The sequence below is a fragment of the Vespa crabro genome, chromosome 11 (genome assembly GCF_910589235.1).
Source record: "Vespa crabro chromosome 11, iyVesCrab1.2, whole genome shotgun sequence".
Taxonomy (NCBI): Eukaryota; Metazoa; Arthropoda; class Insecta; order Hymenoptera; family Vespidae; genus Vespa; species Vespa crabro.
This window is the reverse complement of record NC_060965.1, coordinates 4,451,790-4,469,400: the sequence shown is the minus strand read 5'-3', so window position 1 is coordinate 4,469,400 and position 17,611 is coordinate 4,451,790. Positions and strand designations below refer to the sequence as shown.

Genomic DNA, 17,611 nt, shown 5'->3' with positions numbered 1-17,611 from the left:
TGCCGTGTCCTTTAAAATACGTCTTTTGTCCTTTTAGACGACCTCGATGAAACCACAACAAATGTGTGACAAATTATCCTGAAAGAAAGAAAAGAATTAATCATCGTCAAAATAAATTATTAATAAATAAAAAATATATATATATATATATAAAATTTCACTTAATATAACTTATACAAGAAACTTAATATAACTTTAACACGAAGTTATATTTAATATAACTTTTAACAAATACCGACTTTAAGCATCTTTGATCCTTTTTTATCAAATTTTTTCTTTTTTTCTTTTTTTTCAAAATTTTCTGAATTATATTATTGAAGATCGTTATAATATAAATATATAATCATTTATATTGGATCAATTATGATAAATGAATAAAAAGAATTGTATAGCACTTTACACAATGCATCGTCATCTTATTCGTTAATCGTCCGTGTTATTCGATGGAAAGAAAAAAGAAAAGAAAAAAAAAAAAAAAAAGAAAAAAGAAACTAGAAGATAAACATATGACAGAAAACGCTGACTATTCCTTTTACGAAGAAGTGTGTATAGTTATATTAAAGATAAAAGTCGATGCATCTCGGATTCCTTTTTTCATCTAGTGCATGTTTCCGTCCAGTTTTTTATTATACTTTGCACTCGGATATTTTGTACTTGACCGTCGCAGTGCGGCCGCACCGAACTCACTGCGTTTAGATCGATTTTATGATTACATTATTATTCTTTAAACAGATGTTTCGATTTGTTAACAATAATAATTAGAAATAAAGATATTTTCTTTGTATATTTTTACATGTATATATATATATATATATATGTATATAAAATTTATAAAGAAAAGAAACAGTCACCATTGAAAATGCCGCGATGATCAATAAGAATGATCGTGTTAAGTCAGCATATTTTTATTCATACGTAATGGGCTGCCCCGTAATGTCTGTCTATTTTTGACTATATGTTCGTCTTTCTAAACATCGACGATAGAAATGTCTGCATAAATATATTGGCCAAGTAAAAATAAATACAGCACACATGTATCGTATTGTTTGGGTTTCTCGGCATAACGGTATTATTTTAGAATAAATATACATACACACGCATACACACACACATACATATAAATATATATATATATATATATATATATATATATATATAATATGCACGTATTTTAATTTTTTAATATACATTTACCTATTTAATATAAATTATTATATATTAATTACATAATAAATGAATTTGAATTAATTATATGTATTATAAATGAGGTCATTTATTGTATAAAAATTACTAAGTAACATACTTTTACGGTAAATATTTTTATAAACTCGACTCTCTATATATGAAGATGAGAACAAAACATGTCCTCTTTTCTCGGCTTACTCTACGTTATGATTTAACATGTATGACATATATTAAATGTACTTGTGTGCATGTATTTATATAAAATATACTATACATATAAAAGTTTTCCAAATAATAAATTTGATTAAATTATCAAGCAACGCGTGAATGATAAACGCGCTCATCGTTTTTGTATTTATATTAATATTAATGACAAATTGAAACAAAGTTTAACGATTGAGATTTAGATTTAACGTTAATCATCCAAATGATTCTAGAATGATTCAAAGTTAAAACAAAGACAAAGACAAAACCGTACGAGTATAAAATAACGTGGTACGTGTTCATGCTTGAACACATGATCGATGTCCGAATAACAAACAATCGATACCATCTGTTTTGAGGTAAGGGTTTAACTTGTTTAAACGCTCGATATAATCTATCGATTCTTTGTGTAAAAGTAATAGCGATAGCTCGTAGGGTAGTTTAATTTTTTACTTTGACGCAAAACGATGGAAATTTATATTTGAAATCATGCGGATACGTTTCAACAAAGTCAACTAGAATTCTTTCTATGCGTTTCTCCAATCTTCCATATGTGACTTAAGTCGAATTAGGACGCATCTAAATTCCTTCCTTTGTTTTCCACAAATCATCTGGATATGGAGATACTTTTTTGAGCTCGAAGGTCATTGAGAAAATATATACATATATCCATGCATATGTGTGTGTGTGTGTGTTTGTGTACATATAGAAAGAATCAATAGTTCCTAGATGATTTTATTAAATTAATTACTCTTTTTCCGAAACTTTTCAAACTAAATTTTTTTCTTCAGATATATAACGTGAACTATATAACGTGAACTATATAACCCTATATAACGTGAACATTCACAAAAGCTTTCATACAACGTTAAAAAATTTAAGCAATCTTTTGTGATAAGTCGCTTGCCTCGTCGCTTGCTTTACACTTACATGGCCTCGCAACTTTAAATATATGTATAATGACAAAGTTCATCTTTTAGATTCGATTATATTTTATTAACAAAGGCTTTGAACAATAAATATTCTCAATGAATCGTCGATTGCTAGGTCGTTGACCTTGTAAGGGAATTAGCCTTGCAAGTGATTGTCCCTTTAAATCTCTTTTTATAATACATAAGGACTTATAACAGTTTATACTTTAATATCCTAATAATTTTATCATCATCATTATTATTATTATCAAGAATATCATTATCAGGAATTAGTATAGTAGTACTTTTGAAATTTTTTTATAAAAAATATCTGTCGAACGATGATTAAACAAATATGTACAAGTTCATATTCGCAATTTTCCTATCTGTTACAAAATAGATATATATATATATATATATATATATATATATATATATTATTGGCTAGGAAAAAAACAAAAAAAATGCCTGATAGATAAGATAGTGCAAAGCAAGAGTAAATATTACGCTTGCGGAAACAACTCTTTGGTACAGATGTACTCGAGGTAACACACCCGCTAACTGTCTGGTGAAAGTACAAACATGTGGATTGTCATTAAAATCAAGGCGAACGTATAGAATTTTTTTTTCTTTCTTATTTTTTTTTTTTTTTTTCTTGTATCTTCCCTTCCCCTTTATTTATTTTATTTATTCCATTTATTTATTTAATTATTTATTTATTTACTTTTTTTTTTTTGTTTTTTTTTTCTTTTTTTTTTTTATTATTAAATTGCCTTTAAAAAAATCTATCCTCTACAATATTTATCATCATATATTTCTGGTCAAGTGACTCCTCGTCGATGAGTCGGACTTTATCCTCATTGATTACGCGTGTATGTACTTACTTTATCGAGTATAGTGGCGTATCATATGAAAGATATTACATGAAATATACTTTTTTTGTTTTCTTTTCTGTTTCTTCCTGTGCGGCATGCACAGGAAATTATTATAAAATGAGTAATTGTTTGCTAGTATCGTTTTAACGAATAAATTGATGCTTTCATATGGTGAAATTACCTGGAAGAATTTAACCAACCAGTTCGATGAACTTCCTTCCGTATATTTTTGTAATCTCCTCGAGCGATAAATTTCTAGTAACAAGAAATAATGAATTAGTTTGAAGTTCTATCATGAAGATGAATCACCATTAATCGATAGTACAAAAAAAAAAAAAGAAAGAAAAAAATAATTAAAAATGTATAAGTATAATATATATGCTAGAGATATTTCAACATTTAAAGTTTAATTAATAATGATCATTATAGAAATGCTTTGTTCGATTGAAACAGTCGACTTTAAAGTAGTTTATCATTTTCAACGTAAGATGGCAATACCTATGTTCTCTATTTTGTAGGTTAATATATATATATATATATATATATATATATATATATATATATGCACTATGTAATATAAATATGTAAAAAATAATAAGATTGCTAAGCAATGAATGGCGATAAATTACAAGCGATATATATATATATGTGTGTGTGCGTATATATATATACACATATATATAGGGTAATGTTAATATAAAATTTCATGGGTTTTTTATTCGATGACAAACATTCGATTCAAAGACTAAAAATGACTAATGTTCGATTACAAAATGTTCGTTTGAAAATTGAACGATAAATAAGAAGTCATATATATATATATGTATATATATATATATATGTATCTACATCATAAGCATTTGCATATGTATCGTACAAAGGTGTGATCAAAACGATAGGGAGAATCACAAAGAGCTCACCTTGATCGGTACATGTAAAAAGATGCTATAATAAAATCTAATTAAAATTTCTATGATATTAAATAATAAATATCTTTAGAAAATATATATGTGTAATCTAATTTAAAAAAAAAAAAAAAAATAAAAAAAAAAGAAAAAAATAAAAAAAGAATAAAAAAAAAAAGGAAAAAGGAAAAAGAAAAAAAAACAACAACATTCGTATTTCTACTTCTACGAATATATATCCTTTTATTATTCTATTATCTTATATTATCAATTATTATCATATATAATATGTCAAACTGATTGGTTCATAGATACACAGAGTGGTAACAAGCGGTACCACTGCTATTTGCTAAGCGTTGAATTCTTCGTTTAAGAAGTTTTCCGTCATCCTTTTGATCATATATATATATTCTAAGGACGTTCTATGTGAATTTATTACGTCGTCAAAATGAACGAACTATTAGCAAACGTTGAAATTAGTAAGACAAATCAACGTTGCATGGCTGTCTTGATTGCCGTCGAATGATCAGGACGTTAAATTTATATTGTAAGGGACTTGGTATCGTAGCTCGTGGTAGGGATGTGTTGAAATTAGATCAACTTGTCAGTGTTTCATACGAACGATTGTGCGTGTACTTTTGAGATGTTCGAACCAACGGAGCAGGGAATGGTGAGAAAATAATATTCATGAATTTTCAACCGTCATCTTTTCAACACACGCTCTCATATCAACGTCGTATAAACTGCATGAAATTCAGGCAGCACGTCTAATTCGAGAATGACGTACATCGAACATTACCCGCCCACATGTTTCCCCTATCAAATGTCAACAACAATGTATTATAGACAAAAAACGTATACGAACGGATCATGAGACTTGATATTTTTGTTAATGTTTCATTTAAGTTCAATTATTTTTATACGTTTCGAATATTCGATCAAAACTTTTTTATCCTATGCTTCATATTTTAATACTGTAAACACTGCGTAGAGGTTAGCTCGCTTTTTTTTTTCCATGTAGTTAAGTGTACGCAAACGATTACGTTTTTTGATCAGCAATATGAACAGCAGACTGATTAGAAATGAAGCATCTGAAAATAAATATACTCGATCATATAGCTTTGTTTTTTTTTTTTTTCTTTTTTGAATAGAATATCAAATACAATGATCTTTATAGATCTTCTTGTCCCCAAAAGAATTTATTACATTTAGTATATTTTAATTACTATGACTCATGTATATATTGAAAGTAATGTAAAAGAATAGCTTATATAAGATTAATCTCACTTTTTTCCTTCATTATCAAAGTGCTGCTTTCTTTCTAGGATCTCTGCATCTACGCAGGGGTTGTACTTCGTAGATCTAATAGCAAAGAAGACGAAGTTCACAGTTCTGGCACTCTGAACATTGTAGAATATGTAAGAAAAAAATAATCTATTATTATCAATTTATATGCATCTGCATAAAATGTATATAATATAAATTTTTTTTTAATATGCAAGAATCATATGTTATCTTTTATGCGTTAGAGTTTTGGAAAGTGCATAGAATGGAAACCTGTAGAAGATTCAGTCGTGTTAGAGAATCAGGATCAAGATCCGGAATGGTCTTTAGTAGATACCCATACAAGAAGAACTCGTACATCTTCCGATGGTCCAGATTCTCTTGGACGTTCGAGAATCGTTAGAATATTATTCTCTGACTTAAAGTCATTTCGTGTAAATCATGGAGGACAGCAGCTTATATTTATACAAAGGGATGGTACCACCTATGTTGCCTTCTTCCAATTGTCGAAAGCTGAAACCTTTACTAATTCTTTAAAGAATTTTATTAACTTTAGAAGATCACCGAAAGACAAAAATTTGTATCATGTATTGGATGAGGTTGAAACTGTTTTAAACAAATCATTCGCAGAATTGAATTTATTTCAAGAAAATACTTCGGATTACGTATGGAAATTTATGAAGAATTTACACAACCGTCCATATGAGACTACGCTAGAAGCATTTAGCAAATTAGCGGACATTTGGTGTAAGTAAAATACATCAAAATTCATACTTATTGTAAATATTTCAATAAAATATGACATATAAATCTAATTATATATTTCAGTATATAAGGAACCAGCAAGAAGACCGGTTGAAGAAGCAGTAGCAGATTTGTTTAACTCTTCCTTTACGATTGATGTCCATCATCCACCAGTATCTGTTGGATCAGGGGATGAGTATGAAGTAATAGGAGAAACGGATATAGGTTTATCATTACCATCGAGACCTCCTTGTCCAAGAGGTATGTTACTTGATATATATATATATATATATATATATATATATATATATATATATATATATATATATATATAAATTCGATACAAAAAAAGATTTACAAAGAAATGTATTAATAACATTGAAAATATTAGGCTCACCTTTAACACAAGAACAATGGGACAAAAGTAAGGATTCAGAAGGAAGAATTGTTGATTCAGATGCCGTTAAAGAAATCATATTTCGTGGGGTCTGTATATTTTATCCATTTCAAATATTCTTCTGTATGGTGATGTCAGTTGCAATAATGTTTTCTAAACTCTTAGGGTATATCTCCGTCCTTACGTTATGAGGTCTGGAAATTTTTATTAAATTATTATCCATGGAATTCAAGTCACATTGAAAGATTGGAAATAAGAAAAAAGAAGGCTGATGAATACTTCAATATGAAACTTCAATGGCGATCCATGACACCATCACAAGAAAATCGTTTTGCAGATTTTCGTGATAGGAAAAGCTTGATAGGTGATCTAAAATGAGATATTAATCTTAAAAGATATTTTGCCAACAATATATTAATTTGATTTAAATGATTTATAGAGAAAGATGTGAACAGAACAGATAGGACACATCCTTATTATTCAGGCGACAATAATCATTTAGAATTATTATACGACATACTCATGACATATGTTATGTACAATTTTGATTTAGGGTATGTTCAAGGTATGAGCGATCTGCTCAGTCCTATTTTATGTTTGATGGATAGTGAATCAGATGCATTTTGGTGTTTTGTTGGTTTTATGGATAAAGTGGTAAGTTATTAATTATCTATTATTATGAATTTTTGAAAATTTCATTTTTATAGTTTTATTTATTTTTTTTTCCCCTTTTTAAATATAGAGTACAAATTTTGAAATGGATCAAACTGGAATGAAAGCACAGCTATGTCATTTATATACTCTATTAAATACTACTGATCGACAATTAGCACACTATTTAAATCAACATGATTCTGGGAATATGTTTTTCTGTTTTCGTTGGTTATTAGTATTGTTCAAAAGAGAATTTAATTCAATCGATATAATGAAACTGTGGGAGATTTTATGGACTGGCTTACCATGCCCTAATTTTCATTTATTGATATGTGTGGCTATATTAGATACAGAAAAAAATGTATTGATGGAAAATAATTTTGGCTTTACGGAAATACTCAAAGTAAGTAATAGAAATGTTTTTAATAAACAATTTAAACAATGAGCTAATAACAATCGTTTCTCTTTTTATAGCATATAAATGATCTTTCTTTACACATTGAACTACCATGGACACTTTCTAAAGCAGAAGGTATTTTCCATCAATTAATGGCAGTAGAAGACAAACTGTCTGACAATGTGCGTGTTATTATTGGTCTAGAACCTCGAAAACGAATAGATGGAAGTGATATAGAAGATGATGAACCTTCTAGTTCTTGTGCTAGAACAAGATTGTGCTCAAGACGAAACAGTTCAGAAAGTGGAAATATCAAGTTTGGTAGTAATGAAGTGTCTTTTGAAAGAGGTCTGAATTTGTCATATCTATGAGATCAGGATTGGTCTTTTGTCACAATTTTGTGATTATAAAGATCTATATATAAAAAAAAAAAGAAAAAAAAAAAAAAAGAAAAGAACTCTAGGCTGCTAGTATCATGCACAGAAGAATTCTTATATTATCATTTCTCTCTCTCTCTCTCTCTGTCTCTCTTTATCTTTCTTTTTATTTTATTTTTTTTTTTTTTTTAAACATGTCACGATATCGTGTTCAGCTTTCAACGAAATTAGATTGCACACAAAAAGCGAAGCTTTGATGTAAAATAAAAAAAAAATAATGCGAGTGTTTATCTCCGATCGTTTATCATTGGTATCCTATTTGTGAGAAAAATGAGAAAAAGAAAAAAAGAAAAAAGAAAAAAGAAAAAAAAAAAGAAAGAAAAAAAAAAAGAAAGATTATTTCTTCTCAAATTTTCAATTTTGTCATAAGTGTAAATGTAAAAGGTTTATATAATATTTGCAAGAAACAGCAAAACTATATATTAGTAGCGTTGAATTTTGAGATATTTATAATATATTTGCTGTATTTATAAGAAATTTATTAATACTTGAAACTATTATCTTAATGGAAGATATAAAAAGTTATTCAAGTTGATAACGATTGGCTCATTTCTACCAAACTTTGCATGAACTTTAAATATCGAAAAGGGAGCAATGATATTAAACTCTTATCTTGTAACAGCGCAATGTGTGGAACCTTTTTTTTTTTTTTTTTTTTTTTTTTTTTTTGGGTTAAAATGACATGTTTTCTTAGATTTGTATAAAGTGTCACAAAAGCGCTGTATATTTCTAATAAAATCACCTATTTAATCTTACAAATTGTTTTCATTTGATCTGTCCCTTTTATTCCCTTTTTATTCTTTAATTTAACATTCTCATTGATATTACGTTCATTTTAAAACTATTAAAATTTATATTCTAATTTAATAAATTTATAATTATTATAGATAATAATAATTATTTATAATAATAATTATATATAGATAATAATTATTATTTATAATAATAATAATTATAAATAATAATTAGAAAAGTACGAATAGAAGAATTTATGATCTTGATTTAATTATTGTATAATAAAACAAAATGAGTAATGAATTTTTTCAAATAATAATTTCTGATAGATAAAAATATTTTTTACATAATTATAATTTAATAAATAATTATAAATCGAAGAATATAATACGTACGTAAGAGAAAATATTTATTTGAAAAAGTCGACGATAGATCGTTAAAGTAGAACAAAACGAAATGAAATGCTTTAACGAATGTTGTTAATGATTCGTAACCTTATTTACATACATAGAAAATAATTTTTCGAAAAGATAATATATTAAACGATAGTAAGAAAAAAAAAAAAAAAAAAAAAAAAGAAAAAAAATTTGAATATTATCTAAATCTTTTGAATAATACAAACGTAAAACATCTACATAATTTTCGTATTTAATGCACGAGGGCGTTTCAATGGTTTTCCGTTTAAAAAAAAAAAGAGAGAAAGAAAAAAAAAAAGAATTAAATTCTATATAAACAATGAGACTTTTTATGTTGGCATAAAATATAACTGACGTTTAAATTCTTCGATTTGTCACGAGGTATGGAATTTCTTTCTGTAAAAAAAAATAGAAATCGAAAGAAGAAACGTAATGTGAAAAAGCGACGACGCGAACGTATCAAATTGGAGGTTAAATCGATCAGAAGTCAAAGATTGTTAAAAGAATTCGCTAATGTATCTTTTTCCGAAGAAAAAATAATAACTGAGACGATGCAAGCCGATGCATTTTGGAAAAATTATGCGGCTGCTCAAGAGTGGCAAAAAAGGTAAATCATTATTTTTGCAAACAAGTAAAATTTGTTTTATTTTTTTTTTTTTTTTTTTTATTTTATCTTGTATCTATTTATTTAACGATTTATTTTTATTCACCACACATATTACTATACATATTATTATGATTTTATTTATAATAAAATCATAACATTTATAGTATTTATATTATATTAGCATAGTCATCCATTCCAATTTGTTTTTTATTTTCTATTTTGTAGGGAGAAAATATTACAAAATTTTTATTTACAGGCACAGCGTAACATGGTGGAGATCACGTTGTTTGGCTTTGGAACATGAGAATGAAATATTACGAAATAAAATTAGATCTTTAATTGGACAAAATAATCAACAAACTGACAATAGAAAGACTTATAAGCAACAACAGAATAGTCATAAGAAAGATAATAATTTTCAAGATAATGAAAAAAGGAAGGAGGCTAAAGATGATCAGGATTTGGAATTTCATGTAGATGAGGATATGATGACCTTCTTAGAACAAAGCTTACGTCATAAAATGGAGTTGAAACAAAAACGTGAACAGGAATTAGCTGCTAGCAAAAAAGAGAGTATAGTTTCTATGGAAGGTGGAGCAGCTTGGGCTCATACTAGAAGTAAAGAAGCAAAATTATTGTATGGCGATGCAAGTCCCACGATATTGGCTATGGAAACTGCTTTACAGGCAACAATAGAAAGACACAAAGATAAATCAAAACCTCAATATTGGCCAAATATACCTTTAAGGCTATAAACTATTTATTTTTTTTTTTTGATTGTTTTAATGCATATAACTTGAATATTTCTAATAAATAAAAAAAAAAAAAAAAAGAAATATAAAATCAATTTCATTATCATTATTCAAATTTTAATTTCTATCGTTATTGTTATAATCTTTTATATATTATATTTTATACATTATGTATTATCATTATAATACATAATTGCAAGTAATTTTGAGCTATTAACTATTTGAATACGTTTTGAGGAATAGTCTTTTTCTATTGTGCATTTTTATATTTATTTAATTTATTTATATTTTGTTAATACTTATTACTGAAATCATAAATACTACAGATAAACAGCCTTATGGCTGTTCGCTATGTCTCTGATTTTATAATAGTTCATGGCATCAATGAGAACATACGTAATTCTTAATCGATTTTAATGAACAATGTCTCATTTTAAAGACGTAGGTTTAATCTAGGACATATCTTTTTCTAATTATTGAAAAAGTTTTATTTTCTTTCAAAAAAAAAAATCATGCTAAAGAATGATATTTTTCGAGAATGATTTATCTATAAATAAAAACCTTTTTGAAAAATTCGAAAAAGATATGTCTTAGACAAAATCTTTGTCTATAAAATGAGATTTTGTCCATTAAAATTGGTCAAGAATTATGTTTGTTCTTGTTGTTTTGATAAATGCTATTTTTGATATTTTTCGCCATAGAAAAAGTTTTATACTGTGGCGCCACTTGAAATTTGCGACAAAAGAGAAGAAGCTCGCGTAGCTCCATTACTGATTTTCACATACACACTTGAATGGTTACGTTATGTCCGTGAATTAATGATTGCCTGCTTGTGTTGAAAAGATAAGAAGATAAAAAAGTAAAAAGATTTGGCGCCGATTTGTCGCCATAGGTTTAGAGATCATCGAGAGATAGACTTATCATCGATTTTTACACGGAAAATACGAAAAGGTAGGGAGAATATTTGTACTCATAGGCATGGATGTTCGCGGGCCAATTGAAAATCTTACTAAAGATTTCATTTTATTTGCTCGAAAATTTCATTAAATTACTTCGCGAATGTAAATTTCAGAGTCACCCGTTAGATTGTAGATCTTCAGATACAGCAACCTCCACATGATGAGATCTAAAAGTCGGTATTACTTGCGATATATTAAAATCTAATTTTAAACCATGCAATGCAAATATTACTGAGCGAATAGCTACATATTTTAATATATTTTCAAAATTTCATCAATTTAATTCTGATTTAACACTAAAGTATTAAAACTTTACATTGCCAATAATATTTCTAGAAGCAAATAGATAGGATATAGTTAAATTCGAAGATAATTTCTTTAAATTCGCAAATTTATATTATTAAAGTTTATACATCCCGACAAGATAGTCGCATGATGATAACAGTGTTCCCATTTGTATTCGTAGTTCATATTTTGTCCATATCTGTCGCTGAAGTTATACACGCTTTGAACAAAAGATAGTGAATGAATAGCTGACTTAATCTACACTTTCAATTTAATACAGTTGGCAAAATAGCTGTCTACTTTTACCGATATATTAATTCAGTCGGTAAAATCGTATCTTATTATTATCGATAAATTGAAACTTAATCGGTAAAGCAGAGACCTATTAAATCAACTGATTTTGATTCGTCCGTAAATATTGTTCTACTATTATTAACAAATATTTTATTGGCTGATAAAATAGCGCTCTACTATTACTATTTTTCTTTTTTTGTGTGATAACATAAAATAGAGCTTATTTTTTTTTTTATATTAAATCGTTTTATTATTAATAAATATATCAGAATTTTATTTTATTTTATTTTATTACATCACCTATTCAGATTTTATTTGTTTGATCGAGCTGATAATAATTGTTGCATTTAACATCAATTTCCATTATTCAAATAATTATATTTACTCTTATCGCTTAATAAATTTTATATCTGTAATGAATTTCATTATAGATAGATCTTAAATTTGAATTATTCAGATTTTACCTGTTTTAGCAATAAATAAACTTTTTTTCAATAATTTAATTTAATAACAACGCGATATGCTTTATTCTATCGTAGATTACATTAATAAATTTGCTTTAGTTATCGAAGATTGTAAATCAAATGACGTATAATTGATATAATTTCAATTATCAGTTATCAATAATTTTCCATTATTTAATATTATATAATAATTATGAAAAGAGAGACAGAGAGAGAGAGAGAGAGAGAGAGAGAGAGAGGGGGGGGTGGTGTAAAGGAAGAAAAATTATTTAAGAAGCTATATGAATCATAGACACATATTGAGTACTTTACTATTACTTGTCTATACAAGTTCGTAACGTTATTATAAACACAGCCATGTGAATCGCGTTTATTAAATGGTATTAGGAGCGCGAGAAGTTCGGGGTTACAGGTCTAAAGTTAAAAGCAATTGTCCTGGAGGCTACCAAGAGTCGCTTAAGAACATTATAAAGAGGTAGGAGGTAGGTGGCCGTGGTCTCTCCTGTGAAAGAGAGTAAAGGACTTGTAATCGTCGTGACAGAAGTAAGAAAGATAGAAAGAGCAAGAGAGAAGTTCCGAACGATCATGCCAGAGGCATTATCGAGATTCTATGCGGGTTTCTCTCTCCATAAATGACACCTAACGCATGAAATATACCGCGGGAAGCAATTAATGGCTAATGCGAACGGCTACGCCATAACGTTTCTATATTATTATTACTCGCGTTTGAAACAATCGATTTACGTTGCATCGAAGAGCTTGAAAAATCATTGTGAAGATCCTTTTTTTTTGACCGATCGATCTTTTTCCCCGGTTACGAATTCTTCGAAATAACGTTGAACTTTTTAACATCAGCAAAGAATCGAACGTAAAATATTAATTCGTTAAGTTATTCTATTTAGTAATAAGTTAGAGAAATAGCATATTTCTTTTTTTTTTTTTGTCCTCTACTGTCTACAAATTGTAAGAGAATATATTTGATTGAAAACAGTAAATTGTAGATATTTAAAAGAGTCGATCGAATCGGTAAAATTAATAGGATAAAATAGTAGATATTTAAAAGATAATTAATGAAATAATTATCTTGATTTATTTATCTAAATCAAATGCGATCAAATAGATTGACTTTATAATAATTTTCTTGGTTATACGATGATAGGATTAATCGATTATTCGAAAATTTATGAATCTAAATAGAAATAGAATTCGTTTGATTTTGAAAAGTAGTAACTTTTCGAGATATATGTATACGATAGAGGATTGATCGAGGTCTCTCCAAGGGAAGACACGTTCTGCTAGTAGATATATCGTGCATAGATTAGACGAAAGAAAAGAAAAGGAAAATAAAGAGGGTAGAGAGAACGTAAAGAAGAGCCTGCCTCCTCGACCCGTCAATACTTTATCTCTAAGTAGAGCCGTTGACACGGACCGTAGAATTCCGAAACCAGTTCGTGAGACTTTAACATCGATACTTTGCTTTGGAGAAAGCACCTAATTATCGAGATAACGCGTTTCGCCGTGTCGATACTGCTTCACGTGTATCGAAGCCCTATTCTGTCTTTCTACCATATACTCCCACGGGATCTTAAAACTTGTTGTTTCTAAGAGAAGAGAGCTTGCTCATCCTTACCTTTTTGCTTTTGTTTCGTTTTTTCTCTTTTTTTTATATTCGTCATTTCCATGATAAATCTTGCAATTAATCGAATAAATACTTTACCAATGGAAATTATTATTATTATTTTTTTTTTACTTCTGCATTAATTACTTCGTTTTAATACTTCAAAAAAAAAAAAAAAAACAAAAAAAAAAAGAAATAAAAATATAAAGGAATGCATGGCATTGATTATTTAAATTGTTTTAGATAATTATTTATTTACATAGACGTAAGAGAGACGTAAGAATAAATCAAACAGGTCGAAAATTGACGTATGATCCGACAATCATTGAGAATAATTTGAAATTTGGATTTGTACTATTTCCAAAATTATTTATCTGATATAATATAAAGAAAAACAAGTGGGTGTATTTCATTTTTTTTTTAAAAGAAGAAAAAAATAAAAAAAAAAAAAGATAATAAAAAAAATAAAAATGCAAGAAAAATAATTCCTCTATGTAATCGTAAAATTTGCAGAATAATAACGATAATAATAATTACAAACTCAAAACAAGATATATCTTTTAATATCTCAAATAACATAAACCAGTTTCATAATTGTTGGTACATATGATACATTATGAAATGATCGAAGCATCGGTTGATAGTATGGATTTTTCTTTTTTTGGATTTCGTTTAAAAATGTCTCATGCTGAAGTTAAGAGACGTAACGTAAAAGCTGTGTTTCCCTTGATCTTCTTCTTCCATATAAGAGATCCCTTGGACGATAATTTCCAACGTGTTTGATATTTGAGTCTCGCAGAAAATACCGTTTTCTATGTTTTCCTTCGAGGCAGAAAGACTGTGTGTGTATGTCTTCCTCTAGGAAACTTCAGAGTATATATATATATATATATATATAAAGCCGTATATACATATAATGTGTATATATATATATATATATATATATATATATATATATATATACATATATATTTATGCCCATATATGTACTTATACATGCATATATCGTAATGTATATGCATACGAGAGATATCTTATGCTACGCGACGACTTTCATTTAGATCTTTATCGATCAACTTTCACGATATAGTCGCCATGCATGTATGTATGTATGTATGTATGTATGTATGTATGTTGTATGTTGCGTTGCATCGTCCATGACGTAGCTTTCCCGTGAACATTATATCGAAGAATTATATATCATTTCATCTCGTTCTCATTGGTAGGGAAGAGAAGAGAAGAGATACGTATACGTTCTTTAGAGTGATTGAAATAAATCCTAAAGTTTTACTAAGACAATGATAAGAATCATAGCTGTCTGGTTAAAGTACAAAAGCAGAGAGAGAGAGAGAGAGAGAGAGAGAGAGAGAGAGAGAGAGAAAAGAAAAAAAAAGGAAAAGAAACTGTTTTATATTTTAGATTGGTTATCTGAACGATCGAATACTTTGATCAATGAAGACGGATCGAGAGAATGACCTTTCCATCTTTTTTTTTCCTTCCTTTCTTTTTTTTTCTTTTGAGAAGAAATCATGGTAAAAGGAGTCGCGATATCGTTCCAAATGAAAAAAAAAAAAAAAAGAAAAAAAAAGAAGAAAAAGATCTTGTTCGTTCGGAGACCGTCGAGAGAGAGAGGTAGAGGGAGAGGGAGAGAGAAAGCTCCTGGAATCACTTCCTCCATTTCCATTGGACCGATTTTGTACGGAGAATCGCTAAGTGCATTCGTGCGCTTTTTTTCTACGCTTCTCACTCGGTATCTCCCCTTTCTCAGCCTACTTCAAAATCGTTCTCAGGTAGGTATAACCGCGGACTTGGTTGGTGTCCACCTTTCGTGTAAGATGGCGGCGAGGAAGGAGGAGAGTTTGCTTTTTATCGCGCTGGTGTCATTAGCGAGCAGCAATGAGAGTCCTATAAGTTCGTATCAAGGATCCAGAAGTCGAAAAGTTCCTCCTCTTTCTGCTGACACGAGGAAGGACGAAAGGAGAGATCCTGATTTCTACGTCGTACCATCGTTCTCGTTATTAGGATCACTCCTTCACCCCTCCTCCTCCTCCTCCTCCTCCTCCTCCTCCTCCATCTCCTCCTCTTCCTTCGCTTTACCTTCTTATTCTTCGTCTTTTTCTTCGTCTTCTTCTTCGTTTTCCTCCTTCTTCTTTCTCCCTCTTGCCATCGTCCTTTTCTTCCGCTCTTAAAATCATGGCCGCACGTAACCGTCTACTGATTATATGGATTCGGCGATGATTTCTGATGATGCCTCCGACCCTCGAAATGGTAAAATAATACAGTGTCGTCTCCTAGCCCGGACCCAAAAGGTCCTGTGGGCCGGTTCGTTAGCGGGGCCTTGGCGCGAGGCACCCTGTCATTATGCGGCTGGTCTCCATCACCCCCACCACTAACCAATTTTCGCTGCACCCAACTCGTCGCAGCTTCGATAAAGTTTCGTCTTTTTCCTCTTCCTCTTCCTCCTCCTACTCCCTCTTCCTCCTCTTCTTCTTCTTCTTTTTCTTCTTCTTCTTCTTCTTGGTCTTCATCTTAATCTTCTTTTTTTTCTTTTTCTTTTTATTCTTATCCTTTCTCTTTATCTATATTTCTACTTGAGCTAGAGACTCCTACCAATTTTTCTTCTAATTTTTTTCTCCTTCTTCTTTTCTTTTTTGTTTTTTTCTGTTTTTTTTTTTTTTTTTTTTTTTTTTTTATCATTTAAGACACATTCTAAGATATATTAAAAATAATAACTCCCGTTAGAAAGCGAAAACTTTCCAATTCAAAAGTCGTCAAAGATGAACACGATCCCGATGAACGATCAACGATTACAATTGCTTTCATCCTTTATCCTTCCACCTCTTCTTTCTTCATTTCTTTTTCACATTTCTATTCGAGTTAAAAATCTTGCCAATCCTATTCGATATTTTTCTTATCATAGTAACCAAGTAAGAAAGTAAATATGTAAGTACACGTTCTGGATTTGAAAATAGAGCTCGTGTTAGAAAGCAAAGACTTTCCAAGTCAAAAGATACCAAAGACACGAACGTGATCCCTCATACAATCGTCGAAAACGAAGGTTCTTTACGTTGAGGGGCTCTACCGGAGAATATGTCCTCCTTTCGCTCTCTTCGTCTCTCTGAATAAGATTTTTAGGAAATTCGAGCGAGCATCGAGCGCGAAACTCTAGAGGCAGTAACGACTACTGCGGACATTCGAAACTCGTAACTCGATCACGTTCTCTCAGGTCTTTCGGGTAAAGCAAGACAAAGAGAGAGATAGAGAGAGATAGAGAGAGAGAGAGAGAGAGAGAGAAGAAAGAGAGAGAAGAAAGAGAGAGAGAGAGAGAGAGAGAGAAAGATACTTATCGTGTCTTCGTAAGAAACTTATTACTCCTTTTCTTCTTCCTCTTCTCTCGCCACCATTTTTTCCCCCTTAGTCCATTGTCTTACTGTTCTCGTGATCGATTATCAATGAGGAACAACATTGTTTAAGAAACAAAATTCGCG

The 17,611-nt window shown here is 29.4% G+C and overlaps 2 protein-coding genes and 1 long non-coding RNA gene across 3 annotated transcripts; 2 read left to right on the top strand and 1 right to left on the bottom strand.

Moving 5' to 3' along the window:
- Nucleotides 1–4,329: 4,329 nt before the first annotated feature.
- LOC124428031 (TBC1 domain family member 15) lies at nt 4,330–8,748 on the top strand. Its single transcript, XM_046971597.1, has 9 exons — nt 4,330–4,750; nt 5,406–5,498; nt 5,610–6,111; nt 6,193–6,369; nt 6,500–6,594; nt 6,671–6,869; nt 6,945–7,159; nt 7,248–7,562; nt 7,634–8,748. Exons 1-9 carry the CDS (start codon nt 4,724–4,726, stop codon nt 7,925–7,927), a joined length of 1,917 nt encoding a protein of 638 aa, XP_046827553.1. The 5' UTR covers nt 4,330–4,723; the 3' UTR covers nt 7,928–8,748.
- Nucleotides 6,159–6,885, bottom strand: LOC124428032. The gene is made up of 3 exons (XR_006943059.1): nt 6,785–6,885; nt 6,506–6,699; nt 6,159–6,285 (listed from the first exon to the last, which is right to left on the bottom strand). It is a non-coding gene; the product is annotated as an uncharacterized LOC124428032 (long non-coding RNA).
- Nucleotides 8,749–9,383: 635 nt separating the features above from the next.
- LOC124427855 (gem-associated protein 8-like) lies at nt 9,384–10,583 on the top strand. The gene is made up of 2 exons (XM_046971228.1): nt 9,384–9,751; nt 10,008–10,583. The coding sequence occupies exons 1-2, from the start codon at nt 9,528–9,530 to the stop codon at nt 10,504–10,506; spliced, it is 723 nt and encodes a 240-aa protein (XP_046827184.1). The 5' UTR covers nt 9,384–9,527; the 3' UTR covers nt 10,507–10,583.
- Nucleotides 10,584–17,611: the final 7,028 nt, after the last annotated feature.